This window comes from Sinocyclocheilus rhinocerous, unplaced genomic scaffold, assembly GCF_001515625.1.
Source record: "Sinocyclocheilus rhinocerous isolate Xijiao unplaced genomic scaffold, SAMN03320098_v1.1 scaffold257, whole genome shotgun sequence".
Lineage (NCBI taxonomy): Eukaryota > Metazoa > Chordata > Actinopteri > Cypriniformes > Cyprinidae > Sinocyclocheilus > Sinocyclocheilus rhinocerous.
The window spans coordinates 1,670,840-1,687,982 of NW_015634026.1; the positions used below are offsets into that span (position 1 = coordinate 1,670,840).

A 17,143-nucleotide genomic window follows, 5' to 3' on the forward strand; every position below is an offset into this window, starting at 1 on the left:
TTGATGTTTTTTTTTTAATCATACACCAAAGTTAATATTCAAAAAAAATCTCAAATAAATATTTTTCTTTAATTAGGAAATATAAAATATTTAATTTATTTAGTTATATAAATTCATTTAGGCTACCTCTTTTGCTCTTCAATTGAATTTTTTTTTTTTAATAAAATACCACAATTATCGTTAGAAATTCTCAAAGAAATATGTTTACATTTATAAGAAATATTTATGTAGTTATATAAATTAACTGAGGCTAAAATTGCCAATTAAATTACAACCCTGGCTGTCACCCAATAATTGTGATAAACTTTGATGTATAATAAATACATAGTTACAATCATACAAATCAGAATTTTTAACTTATTTACACGTTGCAAAAACAGAATCTAAACCAGCTCTTAAAATAATTAATGCATCCCCCTAAGGTTGCTTACCAACATTTTCTGAAGGTTAAGAATCTCCATTTGTTAAATATTTTTATGCTAAGTGCCTAATATAATATACAATGTTAGATGCACGTACACTGAGAGCACTGTTTTGGATTAACTTGGATTGGATTAAAGAATGTCTTATTCATAAGTGTTTCAGTGCTTAACACTGTCTGGTGAACTTATCTCATGAGAGCATGTGTTTATCTAGCATGCTACAGCACTACCGGGCATTTTGAGGCAAAAAGCACCACAAAAAGATCTTAAAAGTCTTAAATCTGCAAAAAAAAAAACACTGCACTGTGCTTCTTTGTAACACTGCGCTGGTGTTAGCAGTTGGGTGTTACCTCGCTGTGCTTGCTCTGAATGGCAGACGTTTAGCTGGCAAGGCTGGAGCACATGAGATCTGCAGCCTGGAACTTTCTCTGCGCTGTGAGGTCAGGTGACTTCATGCTGGAATCTCTCCGGCCGCCGTGGCTATATACACACAGGAGTCCAGGGCTTCTGCCTCTTGAGTCCAGGAGTGCAGGAGTGCAAAAGGCACCAGAACAAGCTCTAGCAGGGCTTTGGCCGAGGGCAGACCCCGTGCTGAGGGAAAGGACACACGTTACAATCCATTACCTCTCAAGTACAACTTTTACAGGAAGGTAAACGTTTTCTTTGAAGCTTGATTGCAAGCAGCCTGGCTGGGCATTTTGTTGTGTCTGCTTCTGTCTGTTTCAGATTTTGACAGTTTTGGAATGTTTTTTTTTTTTTTTTTCATTTGTTCTGATGTGCAAACTGTTACAAATAAGAGATGTTGTGTGTTCTAGACCAAATCCCACACTAAACTTACAATGTGGTAAGTGTGGCACCAGGAAGGAATTCCCAGAAGAAAAACATTTTACTTCAGTGACTTAAGTTTATTATTAGAAACTTGACATCCGATTGGATAAAGAAGATATCCAAAGTTTTCTGGGGAAGTGCCAGGAAGCATTTGAAAACCCCTGTGCTAGAAGGAGAAAAACGTTTATGCATGGAGGACACCGTTTAAAGTTTATACACACCTACTGGTTCTTTATTATTGCCCTTTTCACATTTTAGAATAATGGTAAAGCAATCAAAACTATATGAAATAACACAAAGGTCATATGGGAGATAAAAAATTATTGGCAATTAAATAATATATCATAAAAACTTCATTAGGTGCATCCCAGGATGCTGGACAATTAATTAATTATATTTACTTAGTATTATTTATTATAATTAAAGCTTTAGTTTTGTAATAAAAAAACTGTACAATTTATATCTGTCTATATTTATGTGTGGCCCCTTATTCAGAGAACTACAGACTAATTTTGCCCCCTCACATCTGCCACACATGCAGACACAGCAAATCATGTGGATCTTGCAGGCCACATGACCCATGCAGCACTAGATTCTTTGTGTCTCTTAACTTCCCCAATGTGCTCTTGTCTCATGACGGCAGCTTTTCTGTTAAAAAACAACCTGTTTCTTTGTCAGGCCTGTTTTTTCTCCTCTGAGGATTTCCCTAAAATCCTTCATTTGATTTGCTCTGCAAAGGAGTAAAACTTCCAGGTCCCCCTTGTATACCGACCTGCTTGGTTTTGCATTTCACAATGTTTTATTAAAAGTAAAGAAGACCATGTTCAGTCTTTATAATGACTTATAACAATTGATTAGTAAGAATTATTAAGTAAGCAGTGTGCACTGACAGAGCTTCACAGTTGCTGTTACACACAGTCATGGCATGTATCCAAGCAGGCAATCTAGTGCTTTCTAAAGCAGCTGACAGCTTAGGGTGGCATGACTGCAGAACAAATGTGGATGTAGCTGGAAACGTGCCCCATTCAGTCTACACCAATTTTATTTAGAGACTGACTAATATTTTTTACTGATATATGATATCCTGATAGCTATTATTTTTGTTCAGGTTGAATATGCAATAGTTTTCATTCTCTAAAAAATAAAATTATATATATAAGAAAAAATATAATTTCTTTAAAAATATAATATTTTTATATTTTTTACACTGCACTTAACCCAAGGTTATCGTCGTTTTAACCCCGCTTTTAATCCGGGGTAAATTAAAGTTTAACCGCAAACAAAAAAAAATTATAATAATTCCGAGGCAACAGTGTAAAAGTGGACTTGGCAACATTGTACCGCGCGTTGTATAAACAGTCGTTTTAGCCTTTAAGGAGAAATATGTCAAATGAACTGGAGTGAAGAACACAACAGACTGTTCTTCTTACCTTTATATACCGAAAGGTTCATTCAGGAAACACTTGATATTACAATATATACAAGGCCGTCATGTAAACAGATGATGTGCTGCTTTAGTCCAATCAATGACGCCGCAAATAAGAGCGTTAACCCGCGGTTTAGGAATGTATAGTGTGAAAGATTGTGAAAGAGACACACATGGTTAATAAGTGTTAAATTATGAGCAATTTAAAACGAGACAACCTAGGATTTCTTTAAATGGGTTCTAAAATGGGTTAACTATTTAAAGTGTGAAAAGTCCATTTGTAGTTCCTTCGTCCAACTGTTAAGCTTAAAATAAGCGTTTCTTACTTGAAAATGAATGTTTTGTTAAAAAGTTGCATAATTTATGCAAACAATACTTTAAATAATTTAAATTACCTTTGAATGCAGTGGTGTAATTGCATTGTTGGATGCTATTCTTAGCAGACTTGATACTGTAGGACTGTTTATAAAAAAGATAACATACACATTGAAGGTGTGATTTGTAAGCTCACATAGGCCTATACAAGAAGGTAAACATTCTTTGCGTGTCATTATCAATAAAACTGTTAAAAATGATTCATTCGGATACTATCAGAATGTGAATACTGATACTACAACTAAAATCACCGTTGGTCATCTGGTCCAGGCAAGATGTCAAAAGGTCCAGCAGTGGGTATTGATTTGGGCACCACCTACTCCTGTGTGGGAATCTTCCAGCATGGTAAGGTGGAGATCATCGCCAATGACCAGGGGAACAGAACAACCCCCAGCTATGTCGCTTTCACAGACACTGAAAGACTGATCGGAGATGCAGCCAAGAACCAAGTAGCCATGAACCCCAACAACACGGTGTTTGGTAAGGCAGTTCATATTTTTTCTTGGAGAAAATAATGAAAGATTGACATTAACACTTGTTTATGATACTGTTCGCCATTAGATGGCAGTGTAGTTAATTTAATTGTAATACTAAAAGTCAAGTGAGACTATCTCTACCTTATTGGTTCAACAGATGCCAAGCGCTTGATTGGTCGACGCTTTGATGACCCCGTGGTTCAGTCTGACATGAAGTACTGGCCCTTTAAGGTAATCAATGATGGTAGTAAGCCCAAGATGGAAGTGGAGTACAAAGGAGAGATAAAGTCCTTCTTCCCTGAAGAGGTGTCCTCTATGGTCCTCACTAAGATGAAGGAGATCTCTGAGGCTTACCTGGGCAAGGTGAATAAAACTATGCAAAAGCACTGTAAATAAGCACTTTTAAATACTTTACATTTATTTTTAGGACCCTTTCAGGCCCATTTGTTTTACATAAAACGTGCATTCAAGCATACAGGAAATAGAACACATATCTTCCTTTAGATCACATAGTCATTAACTTTGCAAGAAAAAGTGTGATGTGAGTTCAGAATGAGGATGTGATAGAATACTGGAAATACTGAAATTATTGTGTACTCTGTTTATTAAAGGGGTCATATGATGCGATTTCATTTTTTCCTTTATTCGGCCAACCACAACGCACTGGATAGCCGGCCAATCAGAGCACACCTTGCTTTTTCAGACCGATGAGTTTTGTAAAAAAATACGGCGGTCTAAATATATATATTTAGGCCGCCGTATTTGTTTGCACTACAACATTTGAAGCCTTTCTCTGAACTTTGACAAATGCAAACTGAAAAGAGTTGTGCGTAATTTATAATGGATATAAAGCCTTTATCACATACTGTGGTAGGCTAACACTTGCCAAACCAAAACCGAGAAACACACGTACTGTGGTGAACACTAACATTTCTCTGGAGCACAAGTTCAAAGTTCTGCAAACAGCTTCACACATCTTATCTTTTAGTGATGCCTGCAGTAAAATGTGGTTTTTAAAATTCACCACAGATTAATATCTGATTCTGTAACACACGTTTCATGTTCAAAAATCTCTAATACACACTGAAGTTTGTTTTGTGCACGTTATGTGTAGAATTATACCTCCACTTTGTACGAGAGATATTTGGAGATAACAACGGTTACAGGAAGTATGTGAACTTGATTTCAATCGTTAGTGTCAGCAAGACTCTTGTTTAACTGTACTGCTTCCAAACTTGCGTCTTTTACAAGAAATGTTCCTGAAAGCATGTATTGTTTCTTCATGAGCAAAATTTTTTTTGAACAAAAGAACAGTAATCATAATTAATGCAAAGACTCTTTCATTAATAATCACAAAAATACTCCACTAAAAACTTGTTTGAACACTTTATATATGCTAAACAGGATCATGCTAATGAGGATTTGATCTTGTTGTTTCAGCCAGTGTCAAATGCAGTCATTACAGTGCCTGCTTACTTTAATGACTCTCAGCGCCAAGCCACCAAGGACGCTGGAACCATTGCTGGCCTTAACGTCCTCCGCATTATCAACGAGCCAACGGCCGCTGCCATCGCATATGGATTGGACAAAAAGGTTTAGAGATATCCTAAGATATATTTTACCTAGTTCAGTGGTTTATATAGGAATAGTTAAATATATGAGGTTGCTAAACTGGCTTGTAATGATGGTTCAATTAAGTTGCATCTAGTTTTTGTTGTCCAGCATCTCAGATTAACTTTCAGCACAGTAAGGTTTAAAGGGTTAAACTGCTGCTTTATGGTCACAATTCACTACAGGTTGGTGCTGAGCGCAATGTCCTCATCTTCGATTTGGGTGGCGGCACCTTTGACGTGTCTATCCTAACAATTGAGGATGGCATTTTTGAAGTCAAAGCTACTGCCGGAGACACCCATCTGGGTGGTGAAGACTTCGACAACCGAATGGTCAACCACTTCATTGCAGAGTTCAAACGCAAGTTCAAGAAAGACATCACTGGCAATAAACGTGCAGTCCGTCGCCTGCGGACAGCATGTGAGCGCGCCAAGCGCACCCTTTCCTCCAGTACGCAGGCCAGCATTGAGATCGACTCTCTGTATGAAGGTGCCGACTTCTACACTTCCATCACCAGAGCACGTTTTGAGGAGCTTAATGCCGACCTTTTCCGTGGTACACTGGAGCCGGTGGAAAAGTCTCTGCGGGATGCCAAGATGGACAAGGCGCAGATCCATGACATTGTGCTGGTTGGTGGCTCCACTCGCATTCCCAAAATCCAAAAGCTGCTTCAGGACTTCTTTAACGGCCGGGATCTTAACAAAAGCATCAACCCTGATGAAGCAGTAGCTTATGGAGCAGGTAAGAGTAGGGTGACCATACGTGCCATTTTCCCAGGCACGTATGGTCACCCTAGGTAAGAGGTTTAATTTCCACTCTACGTGGATTAGTAATTGCTTTTGCTTTATGACATACTAATCTTTCCTCAAATTTCACCAGCTGTCCAGGCAGCCATCTTAGCAGGTGATAAATCAGAGAACGTCCAAGACCTTTTGCTGCTGGATGTCACTCCTCTCTCTCTGGGCATTGAGACAGCTGGTGGTGTCATGACTGTGTTAATTAAGAGGAACACCACCATTCCCACCAAGCAAACCCAGACTTTCACCACCTACTCGGACAACCAGCCTGGTGTACTGATCCAGGTAAATGAAAGTTGTTGTTATAGACCCATACTTTCCTGGTCTTCTTCCCCTGCTTCTCAGACCAGCTTGAATTTCCATTTCTAAGCTGGGTTGGTGCACGTCTAGCTGGTGGACCATTATATAGTCATGTTGTTCACCAGTAAAAAATAATAATGAATGAATGGAACTGCTTGACCAAGAAAGGCTTGTTGAAGGTCTGCAAGGAAAGCTTGTTAAGCCTGGTAGGGGCACCAAAAAAAACGGTGTCCAAAACACCACATATGCTGGTAACGACCAATGCTGGACTATTCAGGAATGTATTTGAAACAACTGAGATGTTGATAGAAATTCACCCAGAAACTCTTAAGGCATTTCAGCTAATTGGAGGCTGATTTAATGATCCTGTTTTTCTTACCCTTAGGTATATGAGGGAGAGAGAGCAATGACGAAGGATAACAACCTTCTTGGCAAATTTGAGTTGATTGGCATCCCTCCTGCTCCTCGTGGTGTGCCACAAATTGAAGTTACATTCGACATTGATGCCAATGGCATTCTCAATGTGTCCGCAGTGGACAAAAGCACTGGCAAAGAGAACAAGATCACTATCACCAATGACAAAGGTAAAATAACTTGCCCTGACTTTGAATAAAGAGTTGACTTTATACTTATCGACTTGATTCTGAAGATCAAAAATGGTCTCTGTTTTTCATAGTGAGTTTCTCACTAATCTTTACTTTTAGGTCGTTTGAGCAAGGAAGAAATTGAACGTATGGTACAGGAAGCTGACCAATACAGATCAGAGGACGAAGCCCAGAAGGAGAAGGTCACTGCCAAGAACACTTTGGAGTCGCTGGCCTTTAACATGAAGAGCACTGTGGAGGATGACAAGCTGAAGGACAAGATCAGTGCAGAGGACAAAAAAAATATTATTGACAAATGCAATGAGGTCATAGCCTGGTTGGACAGAAACCAGGTAGGTAACAACCGTAAACTGCATTTACTTGCATGCCAATCTACAGGTTACACTTGTTTATTGAATTAAGACTATCCCTTTCAGGTATGGTTATGACATTGAAGAAATTGTATTTAATATTCTTACCTTGAGGTAGTCAAACCAGATTATGTAGCCATGCAGAGTGTTTCACCCAAAAACAAAGAGATCATTAAGCCAGTGTTTTCCAACCCTGTTCCTGGAGGCACACCAACAGTACACATGTGGCATGTCTGTTTTATCTGACCCATCTATTTCTGGTCTTGGAGTCTCTACTAATGAGCTGAGTTGAATCAGGTGTGTTGAATTAGGAAAAGTTGGAAAATACTGTTGGTATGCCTCCAGGAAAAGGGATGGCAAACACTGGATTAAGCAATGAGCCACCTCAAAGAACAAAGAGCATCTTCCAAGACAGTTCTTCTTATGTCTTGTGCCACAGACTGCAGAAAAGGATGAGTATGAGCACCAACAGAAGGAGCTGGAAAAAGTGTGCAACCCCATCATCACCAAGCTCTATCAGGGAGCTGGTGGCATGCCAGGTGGAATGCCGGGTGGAATGCCTGGGGGCTTTACTGGAGGGGCAGGAAGTGGTTCCTCCTCTGGCCCTACCATTGAGGAAGTGGACTAAACTTGACACCAGAACATTTATGCTCACATATATACAGAAACCAATGCAAAATTTGATTTATGTCAACTTGCTGCATTTCAAACAGGCTTTTTAATCAACGCACATTGGTCAGATGTGCCAGATGAGACCAACTTGTGCTTTTGACCAAAGCAATATGGCACTTACGAAACAGCATTAGCATATGAACTTAGCATCATGTTTCCAGATCTGTAATTCTATCAGTAAGCTATTATTTAATGGTTACAAGGTTAGCCATGCTATAATTACAGCTTAACAATACCTAGCTGAGGTGAGGCCTTGTAACTTGTTCAGTTAGCTGTTATACTCATTATTCATTATTCATTATTCAGTGTTTCCTGTATGACTCAAATAAAAATAAAGCATAGTATTTACTCAATATCTTGACTCATGTTTTCTCATTTCTCATTTCATGCTAGAAGGAATGTAAAGGTCTGTTAGAAATTTTCAGAACATTTCAGAACAGCCTGCTTTATATGCAACACTCTAATACCTGCAGTTGAATGCATTCATGGAGAAAGAAAGGTAATTAGAAAGAAAAAGTGTTTGTTTTCACAGAAAGGTAGGCGATATCCCTTTTGTTTTTGTTTTTGGCTGACCCACCTATTACAGTCTGGCACGTGAGGAAAAGAATAATGGCATTTTTTTATTGTTCTACTCATATGACAAATGCAAACATTCCTGAGCTCCTCCTAACTGCACGGAAGCACCTGTATGAATTGCGAAATTTAACAGATGCTAGAGAGAATATAAAGCATGGAGAGAGACCTAATGGGAACAACAGCAACACATTAGGTGCTTGTGTACAACATGATCTGGATCATTAGCTTCTTGGCTTTGGTTGCTTCCACTCTGGGTGAGTTTTTATGAGAATAAATATCCGTGTGTGTGTGTGTGTTTTATCGTATATGTTATTGTGATACTTTTCTCATTTGTTTTTTTATGAACTATGGTAATAGGATGTGGGGTGCGTCAAATGGAGCGTCACCTGGCAGGTGAAATTGACAAAAGATCTATAAGTGCTGCTCGAGCTCTATCAAGTGTTAGGGATCTGCCAAATGTACCAAATGTAGTTGGGGGAGGTCCTGCAGGTATTATTCATGGAAACGAGGCACACTCTTGGCCCTGGCAGGTCTCTATCCAGGTAGTGTTATAAGTTTAAAGACACAATATTTGTTTATAATAGTGGTGATGGGCCTCATTCTCTGCATAACGATGAACTCATGAAATTCTTTATATTTGATCCAGACATCCAGAGGTCAGCAATTCTGTGGTGGTACCCTGATCAGCAAAAACTGGATCCTCACTGCTGCCCACTGTTCAGTTCAGTAAGAACTATCTATCTATCTATCTATCTATCTATCTATCTATCCATTTCATCCATGTATTTAAGGTTTTAGACTTTTCTTTCTAGGCCTAGAAATGACTATGTGGTCCTTGGACAGTATGACCGTGGTTCCAATAATGAAGATATTCAAGTCAAGAAAATTTCCAAGGTATCATCTTCATTGGGGAAGTTTTTTTTTTTTTTCATGTTTTTGACAGAAGTCTCTTCAAAGCTACATTTATTTAATCAAATAAAAACAGTAATTTTGTGAAATATTATTTCAATTTAAAATAACCGTTTTCTATTTTAATATATTTTAAAGTCTAAATGATTCCTGTGATGGCAAAGATGACTTTTCAGCAGCCATTACTCCAGTCTTCAGTGTTACATGATCCTTGATCCATGATCCAGAAATCATTCTAACATTTTTTATTATCAGTGTTGAAAAACAATTGTGCTACTTAATATTTTTTTTCTGGAAACTGTGATGCATTTTTTCATAATTCATTGATGAATAGAAAGTTCAAAATAACAGCATTTATTCAAAACAAAAACCTTTTGTAACAGTATTATTGTCTTTACTGTCACTTTTGTGTGTATTTGAGTGTATTAATTTATTCAAAGTATTTGAATAAATTAATTAATACAAAAAAAATCTTGCTCATTTCACTTACAGGTCATCACCCATCCTGACTACAAAAAACAGACCAAGTACAACAATGATGTTGCACTACTGAAATTGTCCAGTCCAGTACAGATGACGTCCCGTATCTCTCCTATATGTCTGTCGAGCTCCTTAACCAGCATCCGCCCTGGGACTCTTTGTGTCACCACTGGCTGGGGCGCAACTGAAACTGTCTGTAAGTCTGCAATTCTTATTACCTACATACAACAGAACACTTTCAATACCTATAACTCCTGGATTTACTAGATAAACTGCTCAACCATTCAGACACTTATTATCTCACATTATTCTTTTGCTTTTAGCAAATCCTCGAATTCTGCAGGAGGCCACTGTGCCAATAGTGAGTCAAGCTCAGTGTAGGCAGTTTTGGCATAGGATCAGTATAACAGATGCCATGATCTGTGCTGGAGCCTCTGGAGCCTCATCTTGTCAGGTATAAAGATATTACACACAAGCTTTTAATAAAAAAAACAATCAAACTAAATTAATTAAAATATGTGGAATAGCAGCTCAAAGACAGTATAAAAGGGTCCAAACTCACAATGTTGATCACTGATGTCTGTGTGTCCACTGCAGGGTGATTCTGGTGGTCCTCTGATGTGTGAGAGTTCAGGTGTTTGGTACCAAGTGGGCATCGTTTCCTGGGGCCACGAATCCTGCAGCACTGACCGTCCAGTAGTCTACACCCGTGTCTCTTACTTTCGCCAATGGATCAATGAAATTATTAGATTCAGCTAGAGCACCAGCTTAAGTCTCATGCCTCACAGTTTTTTTTTTTTTTTGTCTGAATATTTATTCATTAGTCCAGTGATAAAATTGTGTCTTCATAACACTGTTACTGCTATGAAAATAACTCATGACATAATGCCAACAGAATTATTAAAAGCACTTTATAACTTATTTATCCACAATGTTTCATTTTAATTACCTATTGATTGTGCTGAACTTATGTATGCATACATACTTATGGCTGAATAAATATTAAATAAAGCATTTTGGGTTTTCCTGGTATGCCTTGACTGTTTGGTACAATGCACTAGCACACTCATTTGGGTTCACTGGAAGAAATCAAACTAAGTGGCATCTGCAAACAAATGGTGCTAGACTTTTCACCATTTTGGAATGACTTGAATGATTTTTAGTAGATGTATAACATCGGTTCCCTAATCTAGTGCTAGGTTTTATGTTAAAAGTACATCGTGTGTTAAATTAATTTCTCAGGATCAAATCCAACTAAAACTTGTTAAGTCTAAAAGAGCTTGTTAAGTCGTGTGTTTATGCACTTCTGTACATTTCCAGTGCTTTTTGAAAAGCTATTCATATGTTTGCATTGATTGAGAAAAGACATTATATACTTGTCTGCTTGCTGTGTTGTCCTTGTATGTAGAGCATGATCATGGTTCCAATACAAAACCTGTGCAGATTATGTGTATTCCCATGGTGTCAGCGTTAAAGTGAGTAACACTTCGTAACCTAGACATTTTCCTAGAATCCACAGTGTCAGTGGTTAAACATCTTTTCACATTGTTTTATGGTGTTAAACAACCACAAAACATCCTGCACAATAAACAAAAAGCATTTAAAAATGATTTAGCATATAAGAAAGGAGGAAAGATCTTAAATCTTTTTTTTTTTTTTTTTTTTTGAATATTTTTATATATATTGTATTTTATATATATATATATATATATATAATACACTGCTATATATACTGTATGTATATTTATTTATTTTTTTTTATTATTTTTTTTTAAATCAGAGGACTTTCTGAGGTTCAGAATACATTATTATAATCAAACTAAAAAGTGATCAAGAACTGATTAATAACCCATAATTGCATGTTTTTGCATGTACTTGTATAGGTTGTGGAGTGCCTGCCATTAAGCCAGTAATCAGCGGCTACAACAAAATTGTTAATGGAGAGAATGCAGTGTCTGGTTCCTGGCCCTGGCAGGTCTCTCTCCAGGTAACTGTTATTAGTTTTAATTATACTTTTTAAGGTTCTTTATAATTTAATATGTATAAGTTGAGATGCATGTAAAATTTAATATTACCAACAATGTGTTCATCATACCCAAAGTTATATCATTAATATTTAATAATGCATGAACCAGCAATCCAATGGCTTCCATTTCTGCGGAGGATCCCTGATCAACCAGTACTGGGTGGTCACTGCTGCCCACTGTGGGGTCAGGTAAGAATGTTTGATACGGTTTTACTTCATTAACATACTCTGCCTGATTCTTTAACGTGCTTCTATTTTCAACTTTTCCTGTTTATTCCTCCTACCCTAGGGCTGGATATCACTATGTTATTCTTGGAGAGCATGACCGCGGCTCCAGCGCTGAGCCCGTTCAAGTCATGAGTATCGCCAAGGTATAAGCTTTAATGATATCAGCTCAGCATCCCTTTACTTTGAGTCACTGTCTGCTGATAACATTGCTGTGGTTTTATGATATCTTTGGCATTACCTCAAGAGCCACAGGGTTTTGTCATTCTGCCTCAGTTAAAAATATCGCTTGCTTACTTCTCAGAACCAGCAGACATGATGGGATCTTACAAATACTTGCGTCAAACAGACTCCTTAAGCCATTGCGTCATGTCTTAGATTTTTTATGTTTCTGTAAATGTCCTTTAAGATTGTAAGTAATTGTCCCTATACTGCCTGACAGATATCACTTAAGTCTCTATGAAAAAAAAAAAAGCGAGGTTTTAGTTAATAAGAAAACTTTAAAGGCCATTGTGTCTATATGTTTGAGCTCACTAATATTTTGGGTTTATTAGATTTGTATAACAATTATAGTAGCATTCAAAAGTTTGGGGTCAGTAAAATGAATATTTTTACTCAGCAGTTGATTAAAAGTGACAGTAAAGATATTTATAATGTTACAAAATATTTTATTTTAAATAAATGCCATTCTTTTGAACTTTCTATTCATCGTAGAATAATTTTTCACAAAAAATATTAAGTAGCACAACTGTTTTCAACATTGATAATAAGAAGAAATGTTACTTGAGCAGCAAATCAATTCAATTCAATTCAATTCAAGTTTATTTGTATAGCGCTTTTCACAATACAAATCGTTGCAAAGCAACTTTACAGCCAATTAAGTTTCTACAATATTTAGTGGTAGCTTATCAGTGGTGACTGTCAGTTAATGTACATACGGCAGAAATGTACGAAGGAAGGTTATTCCAGAGTTTGGGAACCAAATGCGAAAAAGCTCTGCCTCCTTTAGTGGACTTTGCTATCCTAGGTACTACCAAAAGTCCAGAGTTTTGCGACCTTAGGGAGCGTGATGGATTGTAGCGTGGTAGAAGACTAGTTAGGTACGCAGGAGCTAACCAATTAAGGGCCTTATAGGCAAGTAATAACAACTTTTTCAAAAATTTTAGACATAAAAGGAAGATTTGAAATGGGTCTGTAATTTGCCAGTTCACTAGGATCTAGTTGTGGTTTCTTAATAAGAGGCTTAATAACCGCCAGCTTGAATGGTTTTGGGACGTGACCTAAAGATAACGACGAGTTATCTCGGTTCTTCTGCTACAGGTAACAACTCTTTCAGTAATTTAGTCGGTACAGGATCTGTTGGTTTAGATGCAGTGATAAGTTTATTTAGCTCTTCCTGTCCTATAATTGTAAAGCACTGAAGTTTATCTTTTGGTGCGATGAATGAAGCTGAAGTATTATACGCTGTAGAATCTACATTTGTTATTGTATTTCTGATGTTATCTATTTTATCAGTGAAGAAATTCATAAAGTCATTACTATTAAACTGTGAGGGAATATTTAGATCGGGTGGCGTCTGGTTATTTGTTAATCTAGCCACTGTGCTAAATAAAAACCTTGGATTGTTTTGGTTATTTTCTATGAGTTTATGGATATGCTCGGCCCTGGCAGCTTTAAGAGCCTGTCTATAGCTGGACATACTGTTTTTCCACGCAATTCTAAAAACTTCCAAGTTAGTTTTTCTCCATTTGCACTCAAGACTACGAGTTTCTTTCTTGAGAGAATGGGTATTACTGTTGTACCATGGCGCAGTACGTTTTTCTCTAACCAAATCAGCATATTAGAATGATTTATGAAGGATCATGTGACACTGAAGACTGGAGTAATGATGCTGAAAATTCAGCTTTGTCATCACAGGAATGAATTACATTTTAAAATATATTACAATAGAACATAGTTATTTTAAATTGTAATAATATTTCCCGATATTACTGTTTTACTGTATTTCTGATCAAATAAATGCAGCCTTGGTGAGCATTAGAGATTTATATTTAAAAATCTTACCAACTCCGAAATTTTGAACATTAAGAAACAACCCTACTGAACAGCTTGTCTATCTTTTCCTCAAAACCTTTAAATATAATATTTAATCATCAAATTAAACAGACCATCTACTATGACTAAAACCTATGAAGTAACAGTCAATCTTCCTCCCACCGTAGGCTATCACCCACCCTTACTACAATGGGAATACCTTCAACAATGACATCACTCTGCTGAAACTGTCCTCTCCAGCCCAGCTGACGTCCCGTATCTCTCCTGTGTGTCTGGCTTCCTCCAACGCCAGCATCCCCTCTGGCACTCTTTGCGTCACCACTGGATGGGGCAGAACTGGAACCACCTGTAAATTCATCATCATCATCATTCAAAACATTCAAATGACTTCTAAAATGACACAAAGTGGTTTGATTTTCTTCGGTTTGCTTTGTTTTTACAGCAAGTCCTAATATCCTGCAGCAGACCGCGCTGCCCCTTATGAGTCCTGCTCAGTGCAAGCAATACTGGGGTCAGAGCAGAATCACAGATGCTATGATCTGCGCTGGAGCCTCCGGTGTCTCCTCTTGCCAGGTATGTGAAGACAGATACCTTTATATTTTTATGCATATATACAGTGATTATTTAGTCCTGATGTGTCTATGGGTTCGTCTGTCAACTACAGGGTGATTCTGGTGGTCCTCTGGTGTGTGAGAGCACAGGTGTTTGGTATCAGGTGGGCATCGTGTCCTGGGGCAGCACCGACTGCAATGTTCGCGCCCCAGCCGTCTACGCCCGCGTGTCTTATCTCCGCCAATGGATTGACCAGACTGTCGCCTACAACTAGAGTTTCGACTCTCTGAACATAATGCCAATAAAAATACTAAAAGAAAACACACACACATTCTAAAGATGTTTAATGACTCAAGCAATTAAAATAAAACAGTTTAAAGGTGTTATATATGTATGAGTTAATGTAAAAAAAAATTATAGTAACATGTGGTTATGGTGATGTAAGACCGTTTCCAGGAACCATGACCAAAACAAAAAGTGTTGTTAACAGACAGGGTAATAAACAACTAAAACTGGCATTGATTAAATGACAGAAAATGCATGCAATTGATAACGATATACATTACTCTTCAAAAGTTTGGGGTCGGCAAGGTTTTAATGTTTTTGAAAGAAGTCTTAAGGCTGCATTTATTTGATAAAAAAAAACTGTGATCATTTGAAATATTAGAATAATGTAAAATAATGTTTTTCTATTTTAGTTTATTTTAAAATATAATTTATTCCTGTGATGGCAAAGCTGAATTTTTAGCATCATTACTCCAGTCTTCAGTGTCACGTCATCCTTCATAAATCATTCTAATATGCTGAATTGCTGCTCAAGAAACATTTCTTATCATTATCAGTGTTGAACGGTTTGCTTGATATTTTCATGGATTTCAATCATTTTGCAATGATTGTGGTTCCAGTTCTGTCTGATTTACTGCTAAGGTATCAGTTCTAAAGTGATCTTCATAAATAGGTGTTTAAACTTCTTTACATTTTAGGAGTCACTGCCGGCCAACTGCGTTTCTGTTGTTACGTGATATTTTAACCATAAGTTCTGAGACCACAGGACTGTGCAGAAAACAAATGTCACACTGATAAGAGGAACATGCCTATATATATATTTATTTATTTATTTTCTCTCTACATAGCTTCCCTTTTGATTAAGTTATTGCATTCAGTTCAGAGACAGCAAGATGTGTCATGCCAGGTTTGATGTTTGCCATGACATCACCAGAAAGAACCAATGATATCTGACACATCTGCAGTCAGGCCAGGCATGATGCATTTAAAAATGTTTTATATTTGATTAACGACCCCCTGTAAAACTAGTCCTGTCCAAATAGGGCTTAAGTCGAATGTCCGAGCTGGGAATTTTGTCACACCCAAGTGGACCGTGTTCCAGTAGAGAAATCATAAAACCAAGATGGACACATCCATTTTTAGCAATACCAGTCAATTAAAAACACATACAAAGTGGTATTTTGCACAGATATCGCCATAGTATCATGTCCACAAATAGAGGTTGGATAGTACTGTGTGCACCACTGCGTTTATTGAGACACAGATAAACATAAATGCTAATAAACAATGTATTACTACTGTTTCTCTTCTTTTGATGCACTGTGCAGCCATATTGGATTCTGAAGTTGGAGTTTTTGCGATTCCTCCTACATTCCGTGCCGGAACTCCAGTTGCAAGTTCCTACAAGGAACTCAGAATTTCCCACTTCTGAGTACAAGTGGAACATACCAATCATCTGAACATGGCATGGTTGTTGGTGCCGGATGGGCTGGTCTGAGTGTTTCAGAAACTGCTGATCTACAGGGATTTTCACAAACAACCATCTTTAGGGTTTATAGAAAATGGTTCAGAAAAAAAAAGAAAATATGTAGTGAGTGGCGGTTCTGTGTGTGAAAATGCCTTGTTGACACCAGAGGGTCAGAGGAGAATGGCCAGACTGGTTTTCTGAAAGAAAGGCAACAGTAATTCAACTAACTACTTGTTACAAACGAAGTATGAAGAAGAGCATCTCTGAATGCATAAACGCATCAAACAAGTTAATGGGCTACAGCAGCATAAGACCACCCTGGGTACCACTCCTGTCAGCTAAGCACAGGAAACTGAGGCTAGTTTGCACAGTTTCACTAAAATTGGACAATAGCAGATTGGAAAAAGGTTGCCTGGTCTGATAAGTCTCGATTTCTGCTGGGGTAGACAGCATGAAAGCATAGATCCATCATGTCTTGGATCAATGGTCCAGGCTGTTGGTGGTGGTGTAATGGTGCGGAGAAATTTTCTTGGTACACTTTGGGCCTGTTAGTTCCCCCTGAGCATTTTTTAATGAAAAATGAAGGCAGAAAGTTCTGAAGGCAAAAAGAGGTCTAACCTGATACTAGGTGCAATAAAGTGGCTGGTGATTATATACATCGGCGGAAACCCAAGGGGGGTTGGGGAGGACAGGACCCCCCCCCCC

The 17,143-nt window shown here is 37.8% G+C and overlaps 2 protein-coding genes across 3 annotated transcripts; both read left to right on the forward strand.

Moving 5' to 3' along the window:
- Positions 1–914: 914 nt before the first annotated feature.
- hsc70 (heat shock cognate 70) lies at positions 915–8,214 on the forward strand. Its single transcript, XM_016559050.1, has 9 exons — positions 915–1,072; positions 3,322–3,531; positions 3,685–3,890; positions 4,968–5,120; positions 5,324–5,879; positions 6,018–6,220; positions 6,621–6,819; positions 6,940–7,172; positions 7,630–8,214. The coding sequence occupies exons 2-9, from the start codon at positions 3,327–3,329 to the stop codon at positions 7,816–7,818; spliced, it is 1,944 nt and encodes a 647-aa protein (XP_016414536.1). The 5' UTR covers positions 915–1,072; positions 3,322–3,326; the 3' UTR covers positions 7,819–8,214.
- Positions 8,215–8,226: 12 nt separating this feature from the next.
- On the forward strand, positions 8,227–15,010 carry LOC107745200 (chymotrypsin-like protease CTRL-1). Of its 2 annotated transcripts, none has more exons than XM_016559051.1 (7): positions 8,227–8,692; positions 8,796–8,980; positions 9,085–9,164; positions 9,251–9,332; positions 9,840–10,023; positions 10,151–10,281; positions 10,425–10,832. In XM_016559051.1, the coding sequence occupies exons 1-7, from the start codon at positions 8,647–8,649 to the stop codon at positions 10,584–10,586; spliced, it is 870 nt and encodes a 289-aa protein (XP_016414537.1). In that variant the 5' UTR covers positions 8,227–8,646; the 3' UTR covers positions 10,587–10,832. The 2 variants fall into 2 exon arrangements, with proteins under 2 accessions (XP_016414537.1, XP_016414538.1); XM_016559052.1 differs by lacking the exons at positions 8,796–8,980; positions 9,085–9,164; positions 9,251–9,332; ... (1 more) ...; positions 10,151–10,281; positions 10,425–10,832 and adding exons at positions 11,711–11,814; positions 11,963–12,042; positions 12,143–12,224; ... (1 more) ...; positions 14,576–14,706; positions 14,798–15,010 and having other exon boundaries at positions 8,632–8,692.
- Positions 15,011–17,143: the final 2,133 nt, after the last annotated feature.

Coding starts and splice junctions, on each gene's coding strand:
- hsc70 (XM_016559050.1), top strand. CDS start 3,327: ATGTCAAAAGGTCCAGCAGTGGGTATTGATTTGGGCACCACCTACTCC. Junction 3,532..3,684: donor CCCCAACAACACGGTGTTTG/GTAAGGCAGTTC, acceptor TTGGTTCAACAG/ATGCCAAGCGCTTGATTGGT. Junction 3,891..4,967: donor CTGAGGCTTACCTGGGCAAG/GTGAATAAAACT, acceptor TTGTTGTTTCAG/CCAGTGTCAAATGCAGTCAT.
- LOC107745200 (XM_016559051.1), top strand. CDS start 8,647: ATGATCTGGATCATTAGCTTCTTGGCTTTGGTTGCTTCCACTCTGG. Junction 8,981..9,084: donor CCTGGCAGGTCTCTATCCAG/GTAGTGTTATAA, acceptor TATTTGATCCAG/ACATCCAGAGGTCAGCAATT. Junction 9,165..9,250: donor GCTGCCCACTGTTCAGTTCA/GTAAGAACTATC, acceptor TTTTCTTTCTAG/GCCTAGAAATGACTATGTGG.